Source organism: Drosophila mojavensis, unplaced genomic scaffold (genome assembly GCF_018153725.1).
Source record: "Drosophila mojavensis isolate 15081-1352.22 unplaced genomic scaffold, ASM1815372v1 contig_19, whole genome shotgun sequence".
Classification (NCBI taxonomy): domain Eukaryota; kingdom Metazoa; phylum Arthropoda; class Insecta; order Diptera; family Drosophilidae; genus Drosophila; species Drosophila mojavensis.
This window is the reverse complement of record NW_025318726.1, coordinates 4,409,481-4,433,709: the sequence shown is the minus strand read 5'-3', so window position 1 is coordinate 4,433,709 and position 24,229 is coordinate 4,409,481. Positions and strand designations below refer to the sequence as shown.

At 35.0% G+C, this 24,229-nt stretch overlaps 8 protein-coding genes across 11 annotated transcripts; 4 read left to right on the top strand and 4 right to left on the bottom strand.

The window, feature by feature from the left end:
- Positions 1 to 1,034: 1,034 nt before the first annotated feature.
- Positions 1,035 to 1,882, bottom strand: LOC6572093 (abnormal spindle-like microcephaly-associated protein homolog). The gene has a single exon (XM_001998209.3). It carries the CDS (start codon positions 1,676 to 1,678, stop codon positions 1,226 to 1,228), a length of 453 nt encoding a protein of 150 aa, XP_001998245.1. The 5' UTR covers positions 1,679 to 1,882; the 3' UTR covers positions 1,035 to 1,225.
- Positions 1,883 to 4,589: 2,707 nt separating this feature from the next.
- On the bottom strand, positions 4,590 to 7,187 carry LOC6572094 (DNA replication licensing factor Mcm5). The gene is made up of 4 exons (XM_001998210.4): positions 6,924 to 7,187; positions 5,752 to 6,862; positions 4,862 to 5,683; positions 4,590 to 4,793 (listed from the first exon to the last, which is right to left on the bottom strand). The coding sequence occupies exons 1-4, from the start codon at positions 7,076 to 7,078 to the stop codon at positions 4,677 to 4,679; spliced, it is 2,205 nt and encodes a 734-aa protein (XP_001998246.1). The 5' UTR covers positions 7,079 to 7,187; the 3' UTR covers positions 4,590 to 4,676.
- Positions 7,188 to 7,387: 200 nt separating this feature from the next.
- On the top strand, positions 7,388 to 9,235 carry LOC6572095 (protein arginine N-methyltransferase 1-B). The gene is made up of 4 exons (XM_001998211.4): positions 7,388 to 7,498; positions 7,561 to 7,890; positions 8,034 to 8,263; positions 8,325 to 9,235. Exons 1-4 carry the CDS (start codon positions 7,496 to 7,498, stop codon positions 8,944 to 8,946), a joined length of 1,185 nt encoding a protein of 394 aa, XP_001998247.2. The 5' UTR covers positions 7,388 to 7,495; the 3' UTR covers positions 8,947 to 9,235.
- Positions 9,236 to 9,666: 431 nt separating this feature from the next.
- Positions 9,667 to 12,650, bottom strand: LOC6572096 (RNA-binding protein 1). Of its 3 annotated transcripts, none has more exons than XM_001998212.4 (3): positions 12,512 to 12,616; positions 11,684 to 12,016; positions 9,667 to 9,907 (listed from the first exon to the last, which is right to left on the bottom strand). In XM_001998212.4, exons 2-3 carry the CDS (start codon positions 12,010 to 12,012, stop codon positions 9,823 to 9,825), a joined length of 414 nt encoding a protein of 137 aa, XP_001998248.1. In that variant the 5' UTR covers positions 12,013 to 12,016; positions 12,512 to 12,616; the 3' UTR covers positions 9,667 to 9,822. The 3 variants fall into 3 exon arrangements, with proteins under 3 accessions (XP_001998248.1, XP_015021693.1, XP_015021694.1); XM_015166207.3 differs by having other exon boundaries at positions 9,825 to 11,027; positions 12,547 to 12,650; XM_015166208.3 differs by having other exon boundaries at positions 9,825 to 11,027; positions 12,512 to 12,617.
- Positions 12,651 to 12,803: 153 nt separating this feature from the next.
- Positions 12,804 to 14,765, top strand: LOC6572097 (39S ribosomal protein L37, mitochondrial). Its single transcript, XM_001998213.4, has 4 exons — positions 12,804 to 13,065; positions 13,125 to 13,472; positions 13,928 to 14,208; positions 14,270 to 14,765. Exons 1-4 carry the CDS (start codon positions 12,890 to 12,892, stop codon positions 14,692 to 14,694), a joined length of 1,230 nt encoding a protein of 409 aa, XP_001998249.2. The 5' UTR covers positions 12,804 to 12,889; the 3' UTR covers positions 14,695 to 14,765.
- Positions 14,766 to 14,852: 87 nt separating this feature from the next.
- LOC26527249 lies at positions 14,853 to 17,055 on the top strand. Its single transcript, XM_015166209.3, has 4 exons — positions 14,853 to 15,329; positions 15,854 to 16,009; positions 16,078 to 16,244; positions 16,308 to 17,055. The coding sequence occupies exons 1-4, from the start codon at positions 15,196 to 15,198 to the stop codon at positions 16,898 to 16,900; spliced, it is 1,050 nt and encodes a 349-aa protein (XP_015021695.1). The 5' UTR covers positions 14,853 to 15,195; the 3' UTR covers positions 16,901 to 17,055.
- A 204-nt stretch (positions 17,056 to 17,259) lies between these two features.
- Positions 17,260 to 19,608, bottom strand: LOC6572098. Its single transcript, XM_001998214.4, has 5 exons — positions 19,060 to 19,608; positions 18,536 to 18,671; positions 18,232 to 18,385; positions 17,973 to 18,162; positions 17,260 to 17,599 (listed from the first exon to the last, which is right to left on the bottom strand). Exons 1-5 carry the CDS (start codon positions 19,152 to 19,154, stop codon positions 17,392 to 17,394), a joined length of 783 nt encoding a protein of 260 aa, XP_001998250.1. The 5' UTR covers positions 19,155 to 19,608; the 3' UTR covers positions 17,260 to 17,391.
- A 1,049-nt stretch (positions 19,609 to 20,657) lies between these two features.
- On the top strand, positions 20,658 to 23,305 carry LOC26527464 (protein qua-1). Of its 2 annotated transcripts, none has more exons than XM_015166211.3 (4): positions 20,658 to 20,802; positions 21,323 to 21,552; positions 21,608 to 22,937; positions 22,997 to 23,305. In XM_015166211.3, the coding sequence occupies exons 1-4, from the start codon at positions 20,759 to 20,761 to the stop codon at positions 23,052 to 23,054; spliced, it is 1,662 nt and encodes a 553-aa protein (XP_015021697.1). In that variant the 5' UTR covers positions 20,658 to 20,758; the 3' UTR covers positions 23,055 to 23,305. The 2 variants fall into 2 exon arrangements, with proteins under 2 accessions (XP_015021697.1, XP_015021696.1); XM_015166210.3 differs by having other exon boundaries at positions 21,320 to 21,552.
- The last annotated feature ends 924 nt before the right edge of the window (positions 23,306 to 24,229 follow it).

The following is a 24,229-nucleotide window of genomic DNA, read 5'->3' as shown; positions in this document are numbered from 1 at the left end:
GCTTTAATTAAGGATTTGCTATGTGAAATATAATTATGTCATCATATGTAGATAAATCCAAATCTGAGCTCTTTAAAGTCAAGAAAATAATCCTTAGAAAAATAAAAATTATGACGTCACCGATTGTAAGAGAAAAATATATAAATTTTTTCACGAAAGTATACAAAATATATAAAAATGTTATATTGTGTAATAGTAAATAGACATAATAATTTTTGTATACAGAATTTGTTACAATTTTGCTACATATATAAGGAATTGATAGTTTACATTTGTGGCAAACCATCTACTTTAGAAGTTTATTTCTTGAGAGATCATCAGTGATCTACTTGTCAAGCTGGGCGATTTACCACTTTAACTGAGGAACCTATTCCAATTTCGATGAAAATGAAGAGGTCGTCCCAAAAAGTTGTCATTTAAATTTAAGTGTTGGGTAGATATTATAATCAATCATAGAATAAATTATAGTAGTCATACAGACAAGCCCATATAAATATATTTACGTTCCTGTTAGAGAATCAATAGTTTTATATACAAATCTGGTTCATCTAAATATCTGTTTTGTTATGTATTAACGAAAACCCCCTGCTTCTATGATATAGGTTTCTTAAAAAAAACATATGTACCTTAACGTTTGGGCACGTATGCAATAACAATTTACTCATACACTATTGCAAATAGATAAATATAAATACCGCACATCATTTCTGTATACAAATTTGCAAATAAACAGACATATATATATATATATATATATATTATATATATATATTGATGTATGTGAATGTGTACAAATATATATGTGTATATGTATGTATTCATACGTTAGATTTTTTTTTAAACATTAGTTAGATCACTTAACCACACTAACAATAATATTTTGTTGCTTGAAATGGATATAATATATGGATGTACTCTATACTATATTAGGCATGAAAAGTTTCGATAATTAATCTATTTATATTTGCAATAATTGTTTGTGTGACCACCAAACACATTAAAAGTAGCTGAATGTACTAAGTCTGAAAGCACTGTTACTTAACGCAAGTATGTTTATATTTATTTTGTTTAACTCATTACAGTAATCTAGTGCTACTTTCTATGTACAAAATGTTATAGCATGTTGGTACACGCAGAACTCGAATGTATGCATTATATAAAGAAATTAATTTACATTACACACGCTACGAGCTATGAGTGTATACGGAAGAGCGTGGTCCACAATTTACGACTGCTTCATTTTTTCAGCTTCCTTGCGTGCCTTGAATCCACGAAAGCTTGACTGTATTTTGACTGCTGCATCTGTTGCTATTTTCTGCTTCTTTCGCACGAGGAACCCTCGGAATCCTGCTTGAATTTTTATAGCTGAGCGCGCCTCGACTGAGTTGACGTCCGACAGGGCGGAGACGTCATTAGCCTTAGGAATCTGTTTCTGATTATCTTCCATGGTATCGTATGTGTGCGAGCACTGCTGACGTTGCTGACGTCGAACACCACTCGATGGCTGATGATGATTGCCGAAGCGTTGGCCGATGTTACGAGAACTATTCGATTTGGATATACGGTATAGCTGTTTCCTCACACGATAGCCACGAAAACCAGCTTGTATCTTGGTGGCTGCGTTTTCCTCGGATTGCAAAGATGACTCGGATTCGGGCGAGCTCGGATATATGTACATGATCTTTAGCAGCACAACTGAAGCAGAACGGTATTTTGATTTTCCAGGCAATTAAGTTAAGGCGGTGCTCTCATCTACAATCAGAGAAAATACAAAACTTCTATGTGAAGTAGCTGATTCACACAATAGTTCTCTATTTCTCTATTCGTCTGGCATCTGTTTGAACTGACTCTTACGAGAGCTATAATTGTACTGACGTATATATAACGGAATTGGCTGCTGTGCACCGAGGATTTTCATTTAATTTTTCCATTCACAAAACAAAAGGCCCCACTCATCGTTTATGCTCTCGTACCTACCTCACATGCCGCCCCCGCCCCTGATGTGTTACGTATTTGTATCTTTTATATTTGTGTACATTGTATACACAAACCTAACCACATACGTACAAAAACGCTTGTGTATATACACTTGTATGTAAATATTGAATGTACATATATGTACTCGTCCATCCAACATTCATATATATGTGCTGAGCATGTTTTCTACATATATGTATTTGATTGTATTCGTGAATTTGCGTATTCGAATCTACGTATGTCCAATAGTACGTAGCCAGATCTCTGTGTATCTTGCTCTTTTGAAAATTGAAAATTGAAAAGTCGCGGATGTTTATGACGTTAATGATTGTACTCTGTTCCCACAGGGAATAAATAGTTTATTGAATTTGTATCCGTTGCTTATTTATGTTCGTTCAAGCACATTACGTTTCGGTATTGTGCAGTTGATATCATATATTCTTTGCCTTCTATTCTTTCTTTATTCATATTTTAATTGAAAAATGCAATTGAAGATACAAGTGTTCAATACATCATCAGTTCACGTCTTGGATGCTCTGTATTTTCGACTCGTTTCATACCATTTTATTTTTGCTTGTTTGTTTGTTAGAATTCCACATTGTGGACAATTTAAAAGATTCTATTTAAACGCTACTTTATACCGATTTATATCGACCTTAATTGATTTAATGGAAATAGAAAATCTACTGGGTATGGGACACAAACTTATCTTGGACTGATATACCTAGTCTAGTCGAATCGTTGATTTATATGAGTAAAAAACCAATAATGCTTAGAACACAAATTTTCGGTGAGTTTGGAATTTAAATAGGGTATCTATGATTTATCATTTATTTTTTTCTGAATATTGCTACGTAATAAAGTCATGTTATAAATTGCTAGAATTGTATATGTACATATATATTTTTATTTTATTATATATTTATGTATTTTTTTTATGTTCTTTGTATTTGGTAGGTCTGACTCCCGCCTATTATTTATGATCACGAATAAAATATATACGCTCGTTTATTTCAATGAGTTCAGTCCTCTTACCGAAATTCATTACTTTCCTGCCGACCGTTGATACTCATTCATAAACGAAGCAATTGCTCTTTCACTAGCCGGAATCAAAACCCGAGCATAGGTATTTAAAATATGCATTTATGACATATACACATGCACAGACATAGATTATATTTGCATAAACAAAGAAGTAAATCTCATTTCATCATACCGGAAATTTATATACTAATACAGTGGCGAATGTATTCAAACAAAGCAGAATAGAAGATATTTTTATACCCTGAACCCATTTTCAATGGGAAATCAGGGTATAATGGTTTTGTTGAAATGTATGTAACAGGCAGAAGGAGGCGTGGCAGACCCCACAAAGTATATATATTCTTGATCAGGGCGACGAGCTGAGTTGATTTGGCCCTGTCCGTCTGTCTGTCCGTCTGTCCGTCTGTCCGTCCGTCCGTCTGTCCGTCTGTCCGTCTGTCCGTATGTATGAACGCGTCGATTTCAGAAGATATAAGAGCTAGAGACTTTAAATTTTTTTTTAAATGTCCGTAATTACAGCGCGCAAATCAAGTTTATCATTAAAAATCGATAACTCATCCCGATATTTTTTTATCGATAAAAAACCTTATCGAAAACCAGTTATAAAATTATATCTTCTACACCTTTATTGCTAGAGTCTCCAAATTTTTAATGTATGCTTATATGCAATTTATACAATTTCGGTTTTTGTTAAAATTTACCCCCCACCCTTAAATTCACCCCCTCACCCTCACTTTTGTAAAAAGCGTATTTCAAATACTAGAGACTTGTGCTTTAGCAATTACATGCATATCCATGTCATAATCATAATTTGAAAGTTTCATGAAGATCGTACGTCCACAAAAAAGTTATTAAGCAATTAAGTTCTCATAGTAAGCGCTCACTGTCGCCCATGCGTCTTTATGCTTGTGTGTGTATATGTATGTAATTGTTTGTGTATGTGTGTGTGTGTGTGTGTGTGTGTGTATGTATGTGTGTGTATGTATGCCTGTTTGTGTGTGCGTGCGTGTGTGTGTGTGTGTGTGTGCGTGTTTCTTGTGTAAGCTGAAAGACGCGAAAAATTATTGAAATAGCTATACTCCAAGGGTTCAGGGGATCTCGTAGTCGAGTAGCCTCGACTAGAGCTTTCTTACTTGTTAACCTTGATATTTGCAACTGGCTCTGCCCAATACAAGTACAATTAAAAACCCAAGTCTTTAGCTGTAATATCCGCTAATATATTAACGAATTATATAATTCAAATCGAGAATTCCTCACAGCATTCGTCTGAATAAAATTAGTGAAATGAGCATTAAATAAATATCACACTTCGTAAATTCCGAATGAATAGAATATTGAACGCAGCAGATCGGCGATCAGCAGTAGATATATCGTTGTCAACTAACGCTAAGTATTTTTCGCATACATTTTGTAGTTTATCTTCGTCAAAAACTTTTAATTTTTCGAATAGCTGGTACCATAAACTTTGACCTTTTTGTTAAAATTTTTTTTTTAATTTAAAATGTTTTAGTTTAGGTTTACACATTCGATAATTGCCTTATGTACGGTGTTTAAATCTTCTGCTTGGATTTAACTTGGAATATTGATCATTTTATTAAAGATTTTCAAAATATATTAAATAGGTTACATATTAATAAATCAAGACATGTACTTGTTCAGCAAATGCGATATAGCATCTTCCGTTGCATCCTATGTTGAAGTTCTCCTCGGCGAATCATCGTATGAATGACTTTCATTACAGTTCGTTCTTCATACTTTTGGCGTAAAAAGTCCTAAGGATTACGAAATACATTATTATGTTATTTAACTTTTATTTGGACGTTCTGTTACGAATTATTACCTGCAAAATATTTTGCTCAGAAACTTGCGATCCGATAGCAAATCGTCGTTTGAGTTGCTTTTCTATACGGTTCAATGTGTCCTGATCTTCCTCAGTGGTGAATCCCTCCGCTCCAGCTAGGCTACCAGTCATAGCAGCATCAAGCGTAGATACTTGAAATAGTCGAAGTGCTTCATTTACATGCTCATCCGTAGCAAACGGCAACAAACGCATTTTCGCCAATGATTCTGAAATTCGGATGATAGCTTCTAGCTGCCGCACTGTAATTGGAATACAATGCCGTTTATCTGCAGACTTCTCCTGCTGCCCAGCGCCACTTCGCATTAAAACATAACGACTTTTTAGTTTTTCTCCAGCCGCTTCGCTTAGTCGCGGGCCACAATGTGTGCGACAATAATGGATATATTTCTTGAACATGGACAATGAAATTTCCCCTTCTGCAGGATCGGAGGGTGCTGATTTGTTCGAGCTCAGATGCACATTTATTATATGCTTTGCCAAAGTGATGTCTCGAGCCTCGTCGTGTACATCCTTCACAATAAATATCATGTCAAAACGTGACAGAATCGTTGGCATGAAATCAATGTTTTCTTCGCCTTTTGTATCATCCCATCGCCCAAATATTGAGTTGGCAGCCGCAAGCACTGAGCAACGTGAATTGAGTGTGGTTGTAATACCGGCTTTTGCAATCGAAATGGTTTGCTGTTCCATTGCTTCGTGGATAGCAACGCGATCGTCTTCGCGCATTTTGTCGAATTCATCTATACAAACTACGCCACCATCAGCGAGGACCATAGCGCCACCTTCCATAACGAAATTACGCTATGAATCAGACATAGATATAAATTAGTGAAACCTCTTAAGGCAAACCATTCTGATAAGTTTTATACCGTATGCGGATCCTTCATAACCGAAGCTGTGAGACCAGCTGCACTAGACCCCTTACCGGACGTGTAAACTCCAATGGGCGCAACTTTTTCAACGAATTTGAGGAGCTGAGACTTGGCAGTACCCGGATCTCCCAAGAGTAATACATTTATATCGCCACGGCGGCAAAGACCGTCCGGAAGACGTTTTCGCGATCCACCAAAGAGCATGCACGTAATGGCCTTCTTAATGTCACTGGAACCAAAAATGCTAGGGGCCAAAGATTTCGACAGGCGATCATATATATCTGGCGAAACAGCAAAGCGTCGGAAGTTTTCTTCTTCTTCAGTAGTTATGTTAGTATAACGAGACACTGCACCAGCTCCCTCAGCATCGACAGTTATGCCGACTACGCGCATGTATGGAGCACGAACTCCGAGCACAGCCTTTTCGCGACCATCCTGACGCGACGGCTTTCCAACCTTACGTATGGAATAAATACCCTGTATAAGCACTCGATTGCCAGGCACGACTCGTTCGCATAGTGAGCGATCGCAAAACAATTGCAAATGACGTGGAATTTCGCCTTGTGGCACAAAATCTGGCAGCTCTTGCAGTTTAAGTGTTTGAAAATCAACGCACTTACATTTGTCTGGCATTATAAAGAAGGGATCCAATGGACACTTTGGCCTGCCAGCCTGTTCGGTAGTGCATTTGCGTGGCAGTGCATAACCTTCAAGTCCTGGATTCACTTTTAAGTTTGGAATTACGGTACTGCACGACCGACACATAATCGACATCCGGGTCGCCTTTGCCTGAATGCCGGAGGCTGCAACAATTATGCCAGCAATTTTAACCAAACGTGATACGCTGTCTGACTTTAATTCACGAATATTTGTCGGATGGGCACTAGACATCAACAGTATTTGAATGTCATGCATTTGTTCTTCATGTTCGGGTCGAGGTGCTGTTATTTCATCAGCTACCTCACGTGCAGCTTCTTCGAAGATCTGCAAATGTTCAGTTGGCTGCTTGTTCAATTTGTCGCCAAGCGTCTCATCGAAGCCCACCACATCCTCCATTTCAATTTCCAAAAAGTAGCGTCCATTTAGATAGTTTCGCTTTAAATTATCTCTGAATAGATTGAATCGCAAATTAATAGTTTGATACGCATTATTTGTGGGATGATAGTTACCGATATTTGTAATAAAAATTATCTTCGTTGAATGTACGAATGAATTCTTTATATTTCTTTTTCACAGCTTGTAAATTAATTTGGGCTCCGTCTGGGTTATGATCGTTCCCAAAATTGTCTGAGAAAAACACACCAGCATCGTCGAAACCTTCCATTGTGACAATAAACAAGTTTAATGAAAACCCATCAACTTAATTCTGCAAACGCCGCCTTATTCACAACGTGAAGCTGATTATTGCCGCCAAAACAATGCGTATAATCGATATCTAGCAATCGTGCTATCAATTTTCCACAGCATTGCTATTTCGATTATAATTTTGAAAGGTATTAATGGACATATGGTAAATCGGGCAGTTCTATATCCATTTTAATTAATTTATATCGATATACCAAACACATACCACATGTGTATCGTTTTGAAATGAAAATACCGATAAGCATTCAACATCCCTAAAATTAAGCTGCTTGGTAGCACTTTTTCGCGTGTGTTTGGAGGGAAGTAGTCCAGTGTCTGATACATTGCTTAATTTCGATTAACTTACACAAATCAGACCAAAAAAAGCTTTAAAAAAATGGTAAGTAGAATATACTGAGTAGCAAAATGATGACTGAACTGATTTTATTGTATTAATTACAGTCCTCTACAGATATAGCAATGGAGTCAAGCGCTGAACTTGAGAGCGCGCCCGGTGCAAGTCTCGCAACTGTCGGAATTGCCAACACGAACAATGTATTAAAGAAACTTGCCCACAGCACCGCCGGCAGTGGTGGTGGTGCTGGTGGTGTAGGTAAAGGATCTCCTGGTGATGGCGAAGCGACTGGCAACGCAGATGAGATGACTTCAAGGGACTATTACTTTGACTCATATGCCCATTTTGGAATCCACGAGGAAATGCTTAAAGATGAGGTCAGGACTGTCACATACCGCAACGCAATGTACCACAACAAACATCTTTTCCAAGGAAAGGTAAAGTATTAAAATTGCTGTATGCACCATGAAATAGTTACATGGTTTTCAGAAAAAAAAAAAACATATACATTTATATATATACATGTTGGAAACTTGAATATGTGTCATTCTTATCCGCTTAAACATAAAATTATTTGCAGACTGTTTTGGATGTTGGATGTGGTACTGGCATACTATCCATGTTTGCTGCTAAGGCCGGCGCTGCCAATGTCATTGCCGTAGACTGTTCCAACATTATAGAGTTCGCTCGACAAGTGATAATCGACAACAATTTACAAGATATTATTACTGTAGTCAAGGGTAAAATCGAGGAAATCGAGCTTCCGAATGGAATCGAAAAAGTTGACATTATTATTTCGGAATGGATGGGGTATGTTTAATGGTAAACTCATATTAACTGTCATTTATAATGGCTCTATTGTCAACTGCAGGTACTGCCTCTTTTATGAGTCTATGCTAGATACGGTGTTGTATGCTCGCGATAAATGGTTAAAGCCCAATGGCATGATGTTCCCAGATAGGGGTACACTTTACATCACAGCTATCGAAGATCGCCAGTATAAAGACGAGAAGATCAATTGGTGGGACGATGTGTATGGCTTTGATATGAGCTGTATACGGAAGGTGGCTGTTACCGAACCACTTGTTGATGTTGTCGATCCAAAGCAAGTAGTTTCTACTGCGTGCATGGTGAAAGAAGTTGATTTGTACACAGTGCAAAAAGCCGATTTGAACTTTTCTTCGAAATTCAACCTTACCATCAAGCGTAATGACTTTGTCCAAGCTTTGGTCACATACTTCAATATTGAGTTTACCAAATGTCACAAACGACTTGGGTTCAGCACATCCCCTGATTCCACATATACACATTGGAAGCAGACTGTCTTTTATTTGGATGATCACATAACTGCCAAAAAAAATGAAGAGATCAATGGAACGTTTCAAATGAAACCAAACGAACGGAACAATCGGGACTTGGACTTTGTCATCGACATCAACTTCAAGGGCGAGCTATCTGAAATCCAGGAGTCAAATACATACCGTATGCGTTAAATTCACGCCATTTTAGTAATGCGGACTTAGAGCTGCTGCCTTCTTCAGACAGAGGGAATTAAAACAAGATGACTAGACGTAAGATATAATCCAGTGCGAAATGTGCAACGAATTTGTGTTGCGTCTTCTACTAAGTTTAAAGTGTACCTTTTTAGTATACATTATATTTTTACAAGTGCGCCTGTTTAAATTATGATTCAAGAATACTTCTAAGACATTTGTACAGTGGCACATTAGGTCTCACACGAAAACAAAATAAAGTGTGCGGTATCCACACAATTTTACTGGACTTTTTCTAGTTTTATTTATCAACAATTTTGTATATGCATTTACAAAATGAAATAAGGTTCTGAGTAGTTTCTTTCTGCATTAAATTTTAGCATTTCCATTCACTGTTGAAGCTGAAGAATGACAATTTGGAATACATATTCATGTAAATCATGAGTTAAAACATATCATGTTTAGCATACATGTGTCTTTCTTATCTTATAGTTGGATATTACAAATTATACGATATCGTTACGCCATCCTTTAGCGTAATATCCTCTTATAGGTTCAATCATTATAAGTGTAAAAATATTATGATACCCGATAGGACTTAAGGTTTATGCTACCCAAAAATAGTGTTGAATTTTTGGATTTAAAAAAAAATCAAATTTCCTATAAAAATATAATGCTAGCCTATTTTCAAAGTTACTAAACGAATAAATACGTAATACGTTTTGTTCATATTAAAAATATTTATTGCAATCATTTAAGTGTCATTTTTGGGGACAAGGATAAAAATGAGCATAATTTAAATTTAGAAAGGTACAATTTTACGGAATAAATGTAATTATGTGAATGTATTAATTGAAATAATTTATTTCATCATTTTCAATATCGTTCACGTGATTCTGAGCGAGTTCTCCTGTCTCTAGAAAAACTTCGAGGTGTCCGGGAACGCCTTGGTGAACGAGATCTGAAAAATGTCCACATATAGTTAGTTTATAAAACATTGAATAAGTTTCAATGTACTCGACGGCAAGCCGAATAATCAAGATATTTCAATTTCTCAAATTCTTTTGTATACTTTTAACCAGATCTAACCAATATGTGTATATTTGCAAAACTAGCTCACCTTCATTTTTTAATCATTGACATATGTATATTTGATAATTTTTCAATTCCATATCTGAATAGTGTATTATTTTAAAACAATTGCCAAAATATTATTTACATATGGGTCTATTACATATTTACAAATGTAAGATATTGATATTTGGATAGAATCGTCATTGTGGTGCACATATCTGCCGATATCTTTGTGTTTTATGGTTTCCTCAAATTAAATAAAATAGCTAAAAAGATTTTATGCACATTTATGAAGTGAGCAAGCAGACGATTTTTAATAGATTGAACAATATTTTTACCCATTCGAGAATTTTATGCTAAAAACCCACACTTCTTAGCTCTTTATTACGAGAGATATCTTACAGAAAAATATAATAAAAATAATATTATGAATCTGTAATACTTTCCTATCTCTAAGTTACTTAGCGTATCTATCCCTATTAACATCATTGCAAACTAACGTATATGTCGTAAATAATCAAATTTATTTAAGATTTTCAAAAATCATTACCGATATCATTTCTTATTTTCAATACCTAATTTAAGTAAATGTATATTCTAATTTACCACAGTTATAGTTATGTATCACATCGTCCTAAGCTTCGTCTTAGACTTCTTAATCCCTAACTATTGATAATTTATGATAAATAGACTTTTTTACGTTAAAATAATGCTAATAAATCGTCAAATGTGGCAGATAAATGAAAAGCAATTAGAATTAATAATTGAAGTATCATCTATTATGGGTCGCGTGTTTCTGTTGTTGTGCATGGTTGAAGTGCAGATATACTGATGATTTAAAAAAATTTAGTTTTATATAGACATCAGAAGTTCTGGATCGGCGATCATTTGTTGGTTGATTTTGTGCTTGTGAACATTATGGTAGAGAAGATTTGAAGAATCGCAAAGATGTTTTTGTTGTTCTTGTTGCTGTAGGAGGAGGTAGTTGAAGAGTAGAAGGATTGAGCCTGTAAGAATGTCGACTTTAGCAATCTTTTAACATCTACTCGACGTTATAACAATACAAAATCAAACAAATTATTTAAGTGCACTAGTCGGAAGTACCGAGCTAGGGTATACCCCGAACCTTCCGCAAATCTTCTGTTCAAAGCATGATCGGCTTTCTGTGCAACTATGTATATAAAAATTCAGATAAACGTGAACACTGTAATTGAACAATGCAACAGGAAATTTATGAAATATGTATATATCAAATAATAAGGGATATCAATTTTAAATTCATAGGAATATTGGAAACAGATATTAAAATGTGAAACTAGTCAGTCTTAGTAATTTTGTTTTGCTTAAACATTTGTGATCGTTCAAAGCCCACGTTAAAAAGCTAAATGATTTATATTATTAGGGACATTGATAATATCAATTCAGCTCGACTTCACGATTAAGAATTTATATATATTATGGGCTAATCATGCTTATTAATATAAGTATTTGCACAAAATGTTCATAATTATATAGGATGTAATGAGCTCAATACTTTTTGTTCAAGTAATTTTATAAAGATATATACATTGATTGCATCCTGAACAAAAATATTTTATAGGCATATTGATATTAATAGGACTATTATTTGTGTTGTATTAAATACGATTTGGCAATATTTTACCTAAGTCGTCCTCCACTGCGTCCTCGACTACTGGAGCTACCTTCAGCAGCGCCACGCCGCGATCGATCACGGGAACGTCCTGAAGACATTTCTACACGGATTCGAGTGCCACAACAACGCGTTCCATCTAGTGCTCGGGTAGCATCCTCCGCGTCCCTTCGATCTTCGAACTCAACGAATGCAAAGCCAGGAGGATTGCGTGCTATCCATACGTTTTTCAATGGACCATATTTGCTAAAGGCATTCTCGATCTCATATTTTGATGCCGATGATCCTAAGTTTCCAACATACACTTTACAGGCCAAATCCCATTCACGATAACGCGTCATATTGCTTGATAAAAAAAAAAATAATTCAAATAGTTAAATTAGCAACAGCAAAAAGTACTTAACACGCATAGGGTACTAGATCAATTCAAATTATGCCTAATATGGAGAAATTCAGTACTCAATTTGATATGTCAAAAATAATTGATGCCTTCGACACATATGTATGTATGTATATGTACATATTTTGAAATTATTTAAAGACAAGAATAACACCATGTAGGTACTTGTAACACACTGCAGTTGTTTTATAGATATACATTTGTATTAGGTAATATAAAGCAAGATAAAATAATAATAATAATAATCACAAAATCGAACTACATATATCCATAAACACAATATATCTATGTACATATGTAGTTTACAAAAGAATGGCTACCAAGTGTAGCAGGTAAAGTTTTATTTTAAATGGAATATCTGTATACATAGGTATATGTAAAGTAATGTAATTGGACTAAGTTAATGTGTTTTAATCACAATACTATGGTAAGTTTCTCACCAATCAACAATTAAAAATCACGAAAAATAACATACAATTTTCAGCCAAGATGCCAGACTGTCACTATTAGTGTGACCGTAGATAATAATAAAAGATATACTAATTTTGCAATATTATAAAATAGTTTTCACTGTGTGTTTTAAAAATATAAGCGACTTCGTTTTTTTTCTTTCTTTTATGTAATTATTCTTATAGAGAATTGTAATTGTTATATGAATTTCACCTGAAGATGATGTATAATTGCAGCCCTAGTTTAAAAAAATATCGAATGTACTTCGATATATGAAAAGCAAACCTAATGAACAGTCAGCTGGGAAAATTTCATAACCTGGCATCGTGAGGTCTGTGCTTGTTTAAATTGAAAAACCTAAAAGAAAAATGAGGCTTACAAATAAGCTATATGCACAGCATATTGGATGGCATTTCAAAAAGCACTGGCAGGTGCAAGGCAGACGCGTGCCCAGGGAAACAGGTGCTGCTGCTGAGCTTTTAAAGATGGGAATTCAAGTTAAAACGCCTGACGAACTGTTGAATGATAAAAAAGAGTTCCGGTTGTAAGTAGAATTGATTCATGGAATTGGTACCTATTATTAAAAACCGTATGTACGCGTAGGGTTGACATTGTTGAAACAGTACCGAAGCCAATCGCAGAGGACGAAACTCATCCAAATTGGCATACAACTGCGTGTCATATGTTTAAGGATAACAACGTTCTACTTGGAGGATTGCCACAAGCGCAGGTTCTAACAAATACCATAGAGATAAATAGCTTCCCACAACAAATCGAGGACGCTATTTCAAATGGCCAGTATTCTAAGGTCGTGGATCGTAATGTTCAAAATGCAATTTTCTCATCCCATTTGCTGGATGCGCAGCAAGTAAAATTGCCAAAGGTAAAACTGATTGACAGACCGGCATATAACCTACCTCGCCTCTATGGGATCTCTCACGAAAGACGAAAGTACGTACCACACATTTGTGAAATATTTAAATTTGTGTATTTCTCTCAATATGTAAGCAAGGAAGAAACCGTACTTTCAGTTATTTCACCCGTGTAAAGACTTCATATATTACATACAAGCACTTTAGCTCTTCACTTGTTTCTTCATAATCAAAGCACACCTTACCTTGCCATTTTCTTTTGGCTTTCGATTAAAAACGCATAATCAAAAACCCATTTGCAGTACTTAATCAAATATCTATATCTATGTATCATATGTAAAGTCTGTCGGCATTCACCTACAACTGTACTGTATACCATAGGAAATATTTTATTTTTCCACTTAGTTCTTAAAACGATTATTTGCGAAGCCGCAGTTTTACGAGCTATAAGTTCTGTATGAAAAGTCTCAAAATTGAAGACCGATTTTTACATCTGTTTGTAGTTTGATTTAATATGAATTCTTCCTTCTGTAGTCGCCTCGTTATAAACAAGCTTTTGTTTGAGATCGAGAAACTAGCTGGCAGATCTGTAACTGTTCGACGAAAGCTAATGGATAATGTAACATTTCAAACATTAATATCCAAAGATAATGATTTGCTAAGCTTTATACTTAGCGGAGATAAATTAATAAGCTCTTCTCGCGCTTTGGACGCTGTCAAGGGGAAATTTAATGGCGAATTACCCGATTTATATCCTATGAAAAGTGTAGTTTCAATGCCGAAGCGGCATATTTATACGGAAAACAACTTCTATCGTAAGTGAATTTGATGTATTTCAATGAATGATTATGTAACAATATTCTTTTTCAAACATAGCTATTCGGTCTGAAATAAGCTGCTCACATCCCCATACAATTGTGTCTTTCTTTGATAAAACAATTGTGGGCAACATACACGGATCCGATGTATCAAAAACTCAATTCTATGGACGTTCTATGCTTAAAGCTTTTGTGGCAGCTGCTGCTCGTGCTAAACAAATTAACGGAGTCACTTTCTGTTCGGATCTACAAAAACCAATTGTTGTACAATGCGTCCATACCGATGGACGAGAATTTCATTTCGGAGTGTTTCAACTTAACACGCTTAATTTAGACTCGAATAATTCAACGAAAAACTATTGGTTCCATCGAGGCAGTATAGAAATGTTTAATGATTGTTCTTATAAAACAGGTAGACCACACATCGATGGGTATAACAGTGAACCTTTTCGTATTTTAAATGCGTTTTATAATAGCTCTTAATATGTACAATTTTTCATTCAATCAAATAAAGTTTGTTATACTAAGATTGTATCAAGTTATATATATTTCAATCCTATTTATTTTATTTTTATTTTGTTTAAATATAAATGGGAGTGATAATTAGATGGCTGATGTTCGTTAGTTTGTATGCCACTTTTATCTATTTTTGTAAACGAAATCTATTTCTTCCCTGGACATTGAAAATTTAAATGCAGTGTATAATGAAATTGCATTACATGTATGTGCATAAAGTATATTCATATGTGTATTTTTGGCTTTTAGGTCATCTGAGATAATAATACGAACAGTGCACTTTAAGTTGGCATAGATAGTCGTGCTAGCCTGCAGTATAATGAAAACTACTAATACTATCCGCATACTTTGAAAGCTGATTCCATGGCAACGGGAAATTTGTTTTTCATCGATATTGTTGGCGATAAGGTCAGCACCTAATTTATTTGGGGTTGTAAAAGGCTTTGCAATAAATAAAAAGTCTGCACTATGAGAAACTTACAAATACAAGCGCAAACTAGCATCAACAACAGTGCAACATCGTCCGAAAATAGTGAGACTCAAAGTGTAGAGGACCATCAATCGGTTTTGCCACCAATCAATCGAAGTGCTGCTCTAATCAGGTGAGCTGTGAATGTAAGCCACGGCATAGCAAGGTTTCAACTACATTAATCTAAGAAGGCATCTTCAATTATTACTCACCTTAACTAATGTTAACTTAATATTGCTGCCTTTTAATGGAATATGCATTTCACTTTAATAAATTTATGCGAACATGTTTGGGTTAACTTTTTATTTTTGTAACTAAAATATAATTATTATTATTATTATTATTATTATAAATTATTAGCTGTCTCAATAATATTATTTACGCGCGCGAGCGGTCAGCTCTGCTCCAAGTAGAATCAGTGATATTATACAATGGGTTAGCTATTGAAAACTAAAAATAATGTCAAAAACGGAAGAAATTAGTTAAAGTGCTAAAGTAATTTTGAACTATTATATTAAAAGATCGTTAAGGAGCAAGAAAAAGTATCTATAAAAGAATAATACTCTCTATAAACGAGCCAGCGAGCTTTGTCTACTTTTATTTGTATTTGTCTTCTAATAACATATTACAAAGATTGCTTCTATTTCAATCATTTAGAGCGAAAACTAGCTGGAAACGAATGAAAGATCTTGCCTCAGAGAAAGAAAAAGAAAATGAAGCCAAGCGACCTCCATGGCGTGCCGTTAGCGTATCAACTCTTCCCAAACCGGATAAGAATGCATTGCTTCGTGCTAAATTACTCGATGCGTCCAGGTTCGCATGAAAGACACTTCTATAACCTTTTAAACTTTATTTCGATTTTGTGCAAACTGGACATGTAGGCGTTTAAGGGCCGGCAAATCAAATGTGTCTGTTCAAACCGATTTCATTCCCGTCAAGTTGATGAAGGAAGCCACAACAAGTGCGCAAGATGATTTAATCTTACTGAGAGACATTGGTATATTAACGGATGGCCAATATTCGATTAAAAAGGATGGGTTTCAGCAATGTAAACTTAAAGGTGTATTACCAATTTACTTTACGTAGCATTAAAAGGTTTTTTGTGTTGCAGATGTACTAACATATTCTGTGTCCCAGATGACCGACTGCATTGAGAAAGCAAATGTCTCAACACAAACGCTTTTGCCAAAAGCATTCCAGAGAAGCGTCAGTAATCCGTGTCTATTAGAATTTAAGAACCATGACAAGGATGACAGTAATGAATCTCATCGTAAACAACCGCATCAAATTAACCATATGCTGCGCGACTCTACCTTAGCCTCGTGGCACTTTGATGACGACGCTCTTGAAATGGATGTCACGCAGCATTTTATTCCATATACTATTGAGCCTCTTAAGCCATGGCGAAGTTTCGTACCAATTCCATTTTATTTAAGAGGCCACAGCATGGTCGGCAGGCAGAAGGTCGACTGGTATTTTCTGCTTCAGTCCATTGATGATCTCATTCGAGAATCAAATAATTTACTGGACGGGCTGCAAAAAGTAATACAAAATAATATAAATATTCAGCATCAGCGGATGCATAAAACTTTGGATGAGATAAGAAAGTTTCATCCAAGTGAATTCCAATTCCCTTCTGATTATTGGTTGCCCATAATTGAGAAACAAGAAGTGCAGCTACAATTACTTCTCAACTCAAAATAAAGCAACAATGTATACTTACATAAAAGGAGAATTAGTCTCTCTGAGTAAACAAATTAGAAACAGTACACTGAAATACAGTCTCTTGGAAAGCCAGCTACAATTAGAATTAGTTACTTTGTTTATTTACTATTTCTATAGATTCGCTAAATGTAAAATGACAAATTTGTTTGATGCACTTGTTGTTTCATATATGTTAGAATATATTATGCTTTATAAAATATTTACAGATTAGTTTCTTGTAATCTTTAGCAAATTTAAGTTGGGTCGCAAGCCAGACGTCTTAAGGGATGCGAATGTCTGTTTTACATTATTTTTAGGATGTTCGGATTGTTATGCACTTCACATATAATAAAAATATATAAAAAATAAAATACTTTTTTTTATTAAGAAAAGATTTTGTAACATATGAAGCTTTCTGCTTAACGTCCATTGATTATTTGCAATAACTTTCTCATAATATAATCTGCTGCTATATTTATGAACTTTTGCATTTAAGATTCGTCCTCATTTCCTGCAGACTTTAATTTTGTAGGTTTTTGTTTCTTGGGTAAGAGTTTCATTAGAATGTTGGTGGCCGATTTACTATTTAATGGACACGATACGTAAAGCTCTTCGCAGCTCCTATCGTTTGTTTCCTTTCCGTGATCCAATGCCTCCTTTATTGCAGTACCGTCCAATAGGTAGTCCACAAGAGAATTCCTTCAAATAAAATTAGAAACAACACCAAAAGTGCTCATAATATATTGATAACTACTACCGGATATTCTTGTAGATAGTATTCAATTGCATTTAAGTAAATAAATAAATAAATTTATAAATTTATATACACATTTTCATAAATATCAGTATTTTTCATGTTTTCAGCAAGAAAAATATGAAATATAGATAATTATCATTAAATATGTAACATATTTTCTAAACAAAAATGTGTTACTTTTTGTAAGGCCAAAAATAGCTCTAACATCAATCCGTTTGAATCGTACTATAAACAATTTATATTTAGATATATGTTTCACTCTTGCCGTACGCAAACTAATAAACAAATATTTATGTATAACATTCTTTAGCTTACCCGGACAGCATGTGAATGAATTCATCCATCTGATCGGAGACTCCGGACTTTATATTATTCTCTGTCGACCGAATATAGCCACAGACAGCGCGTTGCATGCAACTAGTTGAGTCGATATTGTTTTGGCCAAGCACATTGTCAATTTTGTTTATCATACTGCTGAGAGACGCTAAGTCATTGTCGTCCTCGCCTACATGAATATAAAGAATGCGAATTTTCTAGATGAGTAGAATGCTTAAAATAAATATTTTTCACTTACTACGTCCATAGCCGCCGTAACCTCCGTGAAAGGCGGATAGTATTTTAGGTATGAGAATTATCGCACCAATGCCAACAAGTGTTCCCAGCACGACTCCGCCAAGATCCAGTTTAATTGGATTATATGCTGAAAGTCCAGAGCTACTTGGATATCCCTATGTTTTAAGGCATAAATATAAAACACACATTATATCAAATAATATAATATATAAATGTTAAGTATATGTAATGTTTTAAGGTTTCTAGTCTATAAAATTATACAATAAAGTGTGTGAAAGTAAGAATGAGAGACATAATAGACATACATTTAAGCTTCCATATCCAGTGGTGTAGCCTAGGCGCTCTAGCCTGTCTTTTGTTGATGCAGTCTCCGGTTCCTTTAGCTGAGTTCTATTTTCATTGGGGTATGCTCGACTCCATTGCGTATTGTCGGAGTAAGGTCTGGAGACAAAAAACACTGACAATTAGATTACATTTCAAGAGATGCACACTTCCAATAGCATGATAATATGATATTGGCGTTGTAGCTCAAGGCTTTTCTATCTGTAAGCACTGAAGACATTTATTCCATTTGAGGACCAAATGTATTTAGTTGACATTTTGCGGTACAATTTTACTATAAGTTATCGATGATTAGAAGTGAGCTTCATTTCATCCGAAGTGAGACTCTATAAAACTGACAACAAGCACTTTTATAATTGCTTGGGTTTTAATTTCCATAGATGCAGATAACAAAAAACTAAATTCCGCCACTATTAATTGAATATCTTTGAGCTAACGTATATTCGCTGTAAATGTTTTCATTCGAACATTTATATTGAAAGCTTACTTTGGTTTATTATCCAGCTTTGGTATCGCTTCTGCAAGGCTTAGTACGAGCAATATGCAAGTTAGCTTCAGGTGGGCTTGGTATTTGGTATCCATTTGAATTCCTTTAAAAGAGTCCTTATTTGATGACTTGGAGTTTAAGTTTGAACACAACTCTGCGACTTGAAGATTCAAACTAATAACTTTTAATATATCCACGCGTTATTTATATTTAGATGTGCACAAAGAAACCAAACTAACTATGTTTCATGCGTTACTTAACGAGTCCCGCAATTTGTCCAATTTATAAACCTTCAGACAGGTGCTTACTATTATACGGTTTGTGCATGTGTTAAACATGCCTATGCATATACTCGTATGAGTGTAGCTGGTTGACGCGCTTAAAAGGCACTAAGTTAAAGAGGAAGCCAGTGTAGCACAACGACAAGTTATTACATCCAAGTGAGAGTGTTCGATTCAGGGAGGACCGACTAAGATTTACTCTTCAATTGCGATAATCATTTGTTTTCAAATTTCCAAGTTGAGGAAGCTGCTAAAAATCCCGTTGAACAATATTATTCTAGGTACAATATATACATATATAGTTGTGCCGAGTCGGTGAGGATATTTTGATATAAAACAAACTTAAAAAAAGAAGAGTAATAGAGACTACAAAAATTACACCTGCTCATATGAATACACTTACTGCTAACTTTATAAGCAAGCCATACTCAATTTGGTTTTCAAAATCATTGCAACAGCCTAGCGCAAAGAAGTTACACATAAATATATACATATGTATATGTATATTTGGTTTGTATGTATGTGACAATACAATTTTTAGCGACACTAAATTACAAGATAGTTAGGTATGGCTTTGGGTATGTCTTTGGCTGTAGTTGCAATATGTGGAAGCTTTTGCACTTGTAACTCGCACAATCTTTGGATGCAGTAGACCAAGAAATTTCTGGTATTGAGTCACTGACTCTTGCGCTACGCGACTTCCTATTAAATACTTATATGACTGTTTTCATTTTCATCAAAGTACCCAGTACTAGTACCTCTGTCCTCGAAAACTTGCCTAGCTTTGTTAATGCCATCATTTAACATGATCAAATTAATGACATGGCATCATCGTTGTTATTCATTGACTTCTCCTTAATGCTTATTATTTTATAATAAATAATTTTAAAAATTTCAAATTGCTTCAGCAATAAGCTTTTCTATCTATCTCTATGATATGTGCAAGATGAAGTTCTAGTATATATTTTTAGATGTACATTCATGGATAATAAGTTTATATTCCTCAGTTCCGCAAATCGGAAAACAGCACCTTAAATACATTCCGACGTTCTTAGAATATATAGAATGAGTATCGGGCAGTCGGCTGCGACCGACGGAAACGTTTTGATTAATTATTAAAATTGAAATATACAAATATTTTAAGACAATTATAGAAACTAATTTGCGCATTCACAAGTCCCTAATGAAAGGTTCCCTAAAGTTACCATTTCAAATCAGATTTTGCTTATATTTCGTGCGATCTATTTTATAACGACAAACTGTTGGAAAAATTCGCTTTTCTTTATTGCCTTTATATAAATTCAACAAATTTTTTAAACGTCAACGCGTTTTACGTCACATTTCACAATAATTTAGTAGATCAAATTTTGAAAATTAGTTTTTTACACTAAATTCCAATTTAAAATGTATATAATAAAATGGGTTTTGACTTAGAGCGCATTTGTTGTCTACCACCATCTAGGTATGTATCATATGTATTATATAGATGCTATTGAGAAAAATCATCGTGGTTTTGCAAAGATAGCTATGAAAGCACGACAACATTAGATTTCTAGTGGTGCCGATCTAATATCTACATAGTCATCTTGTATCAACGCGTGGATCCCGGTAACTACAAAAGTTGTAGATTTCAAACTTATAGCTGCTATTTGCCCAATCAGCTATTACCATTATCATCTCCATACTTTCATAAAGTTGTGCATATTTAGCCTGCAGTATACTCAATTTTGAATTCCATTTATTTATATAATTTATATAAGTAAACAAGAATGTTGAAATACGTCCAGCAGTCCCGACTATAGCAAGCTTTCCCAATTAATCAAACCTCGAAGACATGAGACCTTGAAAAATAAACTTTTGTGTCTGCATATATATTTGAATGGCACTAAGATCTGGGCCATTTTATAAAAAACGAGAGTGCATATTTATTACAATCCTTTAATTGTTTTTTTTTTTATTTTTTTTTATCTACTTTAAAGCAGTTCGTCTAGTACAACCAAAATTTTTTGCAACGATAATTACAACAAATGCAGTCAATGCTGTTGCTATCCGTGCTGTAGACAATCCCTATTGAATGATCATAGCTATTCACTACTAAAACGGATTTGCCATAAGATAATCAAAAGTTATAACCGACAGCAGTGCCGTGAAAAGTATAGCGTATTTAATGGAGGTAACAGTATCAATGGTCGATGCTCTGACAGTCAAAAATGTAAGTCATGATATAAGTAACTAGCGAGCTTTTAATAAATTTCAAATGTTTGCAGACGATTCTTATTCTAAAAACCAGTATGGCGATGGTGAAGGGGGCTACGGCAGGGATTCACAAACAGGAAAAGGAAGAGGAAGAGGAAGCTTTGATTTGAAGGCACAAGGTAGGAATCCATCTAATAAGAAAGGCGGCAAGGGTGATGAATTCGGATCTCAAAATGCATCCAAGAACGGAGATCCAAAAGGGGAAGGAAAAGTGAACTTGGCTGCAATGTCAAGAGGGGAGAAAGATTCAAAAGGTAAAAGAGGAGATGCTGATGACAGTGACCCTGCAAAAAAGTCGAAAAAGGAAGGCAAAGGTGGTGATGGTAAAGGTGGTGGAAAAGACGCCGATGACAGTGATCCTTCAAAGAAATCGAAAAAGGATGGTAAAGGTGGTGGAAAAGATGCCGATGAAAAAGATACTTCAAATAAATCAAAAAGGGCAAGCAAAGGAGCTGATGGTAAAGGTGGCGGAAAAAATGTCGACGACAGCGATCCCTCAAATAAATCGAAGAAGGATGGCAAAGGAACTGATGGTAAGAGTGGTGGAAAAGATGCCGATGATAGCGATCCTTCGAAGAAATCTAAGAAAGATGGCAAAGGAGCTGATGGTAAAGGCAGTGGAAAAGATGCTGATGGTAAAGGCGGTGGAAAAGATGCTGATGGTAAAGGCGGTGGAAAAGATGCTAATGGTAAAGGCGGTGGAAAAGATGCTGATGGTAAAGGCGGTGGAAAAGATGCCGATGGCAGCGATCCTTCAAGGAAATCTGCAAAGGATGGCAAAGGAGGTGATGGTAAAGGGGGTGATGGTAAAGGTGGCGGAAAAGATGCCGATGACAGCGATCCTTCAAAAACATCAAAACATCAACAAAAAGAAAGAAAAGACGATAAACTTAACGAATCTGGAAAAGGAGGCAAGAGTAAAGGAGATACGAAAAGTTCAATAACAGCAGATGGTATTACAAATAAAGAGAAGAAAGGTAAAGATAGTTCCAGGGATAGTACAATGAAGAAAGGAAAGGGAACGTCAGCAGACGAACAGGACATTAGTTCAAAATCTGAAAAAGGTAAAAAGGGAAAGGATGAAACTGGGCGACCATCTCAAGCTGATAAGAGAGGGAGCAGAGATGGAAATGAACGTGGCCGTGGATCAAGGAGATCGGGGGATAAATCTAGGAATGGCAGCAGATTGAGACTCCGAAAAGGTAACATGGGATCGAAATTCACGCACAAAGGCGGAAGATTTGGCAAGCCAGACTATTCTCATAGACAAAGTCGCTATGATGAAATTCGAGCCTGCGATTTCCTTCGTGTACATTTGGAAAAGCGTGACCTCTCAAGATGGTATTGTCTCACAATATTTTTTTATCCGTACATATTCACCTATCTAAAACCTTTTTCAGTTTCACATGCAATCGGAATGCTTGTTGCGATTCGTGTTCACCATGCATGCCGTGCTAACCTGTTATGTATTGAGGAATATTGGATAGGGATTGGTGCCTAAGAGCCGAAAACGTGTTATACGTACATAGCTGAAAAAAAAACTTTAATCAATTCCCAATAATTTTGTTAGCTTGAAGGGTTTTTGGACTTTTTATAATTTTTTGAGGGTTATCCATAAGTGTTTTGACTCGGCACAAATATTCAACATCATAAAATAAACTAAAGTATCAACTATTGGATTGGTACTGACCCATCCGTGTGTTTCCCTATGGAACTTCTGAATTATTTAAGCATTCTAAACATCATATTTTCAGCTGCATGTTTGTGTCTATGCGAAAAAGGATATTTGTAAGTTCCACACTTCTTTCAACGGCATATAAGAATGTATAGCGGCCCGCAGCTTCTGTAAGACTGCTGTATAGAAAGTGATTTAGCTGAATTTTCGGTAACATATATAAATACGTAGTCTAGCTAATTGATTTCATTTAATAGGTGGATTTGTGGATTAGGTAAATTTATTTTGGATTACAGCTAGACACAGCACTTGTATTTTTAAAAGGCTAGTTTAAAATATCTAGACCTAGTCAAGTTTCTACAAAATCTGAATACGAAGTTTATCTTTCCAGATTTGGCATATAACAAACAATAATAAATCCTATTTCTAAAACTGTGGAAGACATAGTTGTTTTCGTCTATTAATTCTTTTAGTTGTAGTAACATAATTTTATCTGGGGAGCATTTCTTTTAATTCGTGAACGTATATATTAAATTACTTTGGCCGTGAAAAGGCTAGTAATAGCCCGAATGTCTTATAATGACATCTAAAACAAAGCAAAACAAAAGTATTAAAAATGTCTAAGGCTAAATTCTTAATTTATTTATGGAATCTGATTAAGGTTAATGTCATTAATATATTGTCCTTGCTTTTTATTTATAAATCTGTTTTTGGATATAAATATTATTAAAATATAAATAACATACATACAAATGGAGTATGAATTCTATTATACATCTGAGAGCCTTGACTGAATGTATTTCTATGTCATTCGGTATGTGTGAATACACTTACTATGTAAACTATGTACTCGACTAGATGCTACCACGTCTTCAATAATGAAATTATACTTCACAAAATGTATTTTCAATTTGAAATATATATATACATATATATATATATATATATATTTATATAT

Bases quoted from the DNA above. Each gene is read 5' to 3' on its own strand.
- LOC6572093 (XM_001998209.3), bottom strand. From the start codon at position 1,678: ATGTACATATATCCGAGCTCGCCCGAATCCGAGTCATCTTTGCAATCC.
- LOC6572094 (XM_001998210.4), bottom strand. From the start codon at position 7,078: ATGGAAGGTTTCGACGATGCTGGTGTGTTTTTCTCAGACAATTTTGGG. The intron at 6,863-6,923 runs GTAACTATCATC...CAATCTATTCAG, and splicing joins AATTTTTATTACAAATATCG to AGATAATTTAAAGCGAAACT. The intron at 5,684-5,751 runs GTATAAAACTTA...TCTGATTCATAG, and splicing joins TTATGAAGGATCCGCATACG to CGTAATTTCGTTATGGAAGG.
- LOC6572095 (XM_001998211.4), top strand. The intron at 7,891-8,033 runs GTAAAGTATTAA...AATTATTTGCAG, and splicing joins AACATCTTTTCCAAGGAAAG to ACTGTTTTGGATGTTGGATG. The intron at 8,264-8,324 runs GTATGTTTAATG...TGTCAACTGCAG, and splicing joins ATTATTTCGGAATGGATGGG to GTACTGCCTCTTTTATGAGT.
- LOC6572096 (XM_015166207.3), bottom strand. From the start codon at position 12,012: ATGACGCGTTATCGTGAATGGGATTTGGCCTGTAAAGTGTATGTTGGA. The intron at 11,028-11,683 runs GTAAAATATTGC...ACATTCTTACAG, and splicing joins CGCAGTGGAGGACGACTTAG to GCTCAATCCTTCTACTCTTC.
- LOC6572097 (XM_001998213.4), top strand. From the start codon at position 12,890: ATGAGGCTTACAAATAAGCTATATGCACAGCATATTGGATGGCATTTC. The intron at 13,473-13,927 runs GTACGTACCACA...TTCCTTCTGTAG, and splicing joins ATCTCTCACGAAAGACGAAA to TCGCCTCGTTATAAACAAGC. The intron at 14,209-14,269 runs GTAAGTGAATTT...TTTCAAACATAG, and splicing joins TACGGAAAACAACTTCTATC to CTATTCGGTCTGAAATAAGC.
- LOC26527249 (XM_015166209.3), top strand. From the start codon at position 15,196: ATGAGAAACTTACAAATACAAGCGCAAACTAGCATCAACAACAGTGCA. The intron at 15,330-15,853 runs GTGAGCTGTGAA...TCAATCATTTAG, and splicing joins CGAAGTGCTGCTCTAATCAG to AGCGAAAACTAGCTGGAAAC. The intron at 16,010-16,077 runs GTTCGCATGAAA...CTGGACATGTAG, and splicing joins AAATTACTCGATGCGTCCAG to GCGTTTAAGGGCCGGCAAAT.
- LOC6572098 (XM_001998214.4), bottom strand. From the start codon at position 19,154: ATGGATACCAAATACCAAGCCCACCTGAAGCTAACTTGCATATTGCTC. The intron at 18,672-19,059 runs GTAAGCTTTCAA...TTTTGTCTCCAG, and splicing joins AAGCTGGATAATAAACCAAA to ACCTTACTCCGACAATACGC. The intron at 17,600-17,972 runs GTAAGCTAAAGA...TTTTATTTGAAG, and splicing joins TTCATTCACATGCTGTCCGG to GAATTCTCTTGTGGACTACC.
- LOC26527464 (XM_015166210.3), top strand. From the start codon at position 20,759: ATGGGTTTTGACTTAGAGCGCATTTGTTGTCTACCACCATCTAG. The intron at 20,803-21,319 runs GTATGTATCATA...TCTACTTTAAAG, and splicing joins TGTTGTCTACCACCATCTAG to CAGTTCGTCTAGTACAACCA. The intron at 21,553-21,607 runs GTAAGTCATGAT...AAATGTTTGCAG, and splicing joins ATGCTCTGACAGTCAAAAAT to ACGATTCTTATTCTAAAAAC.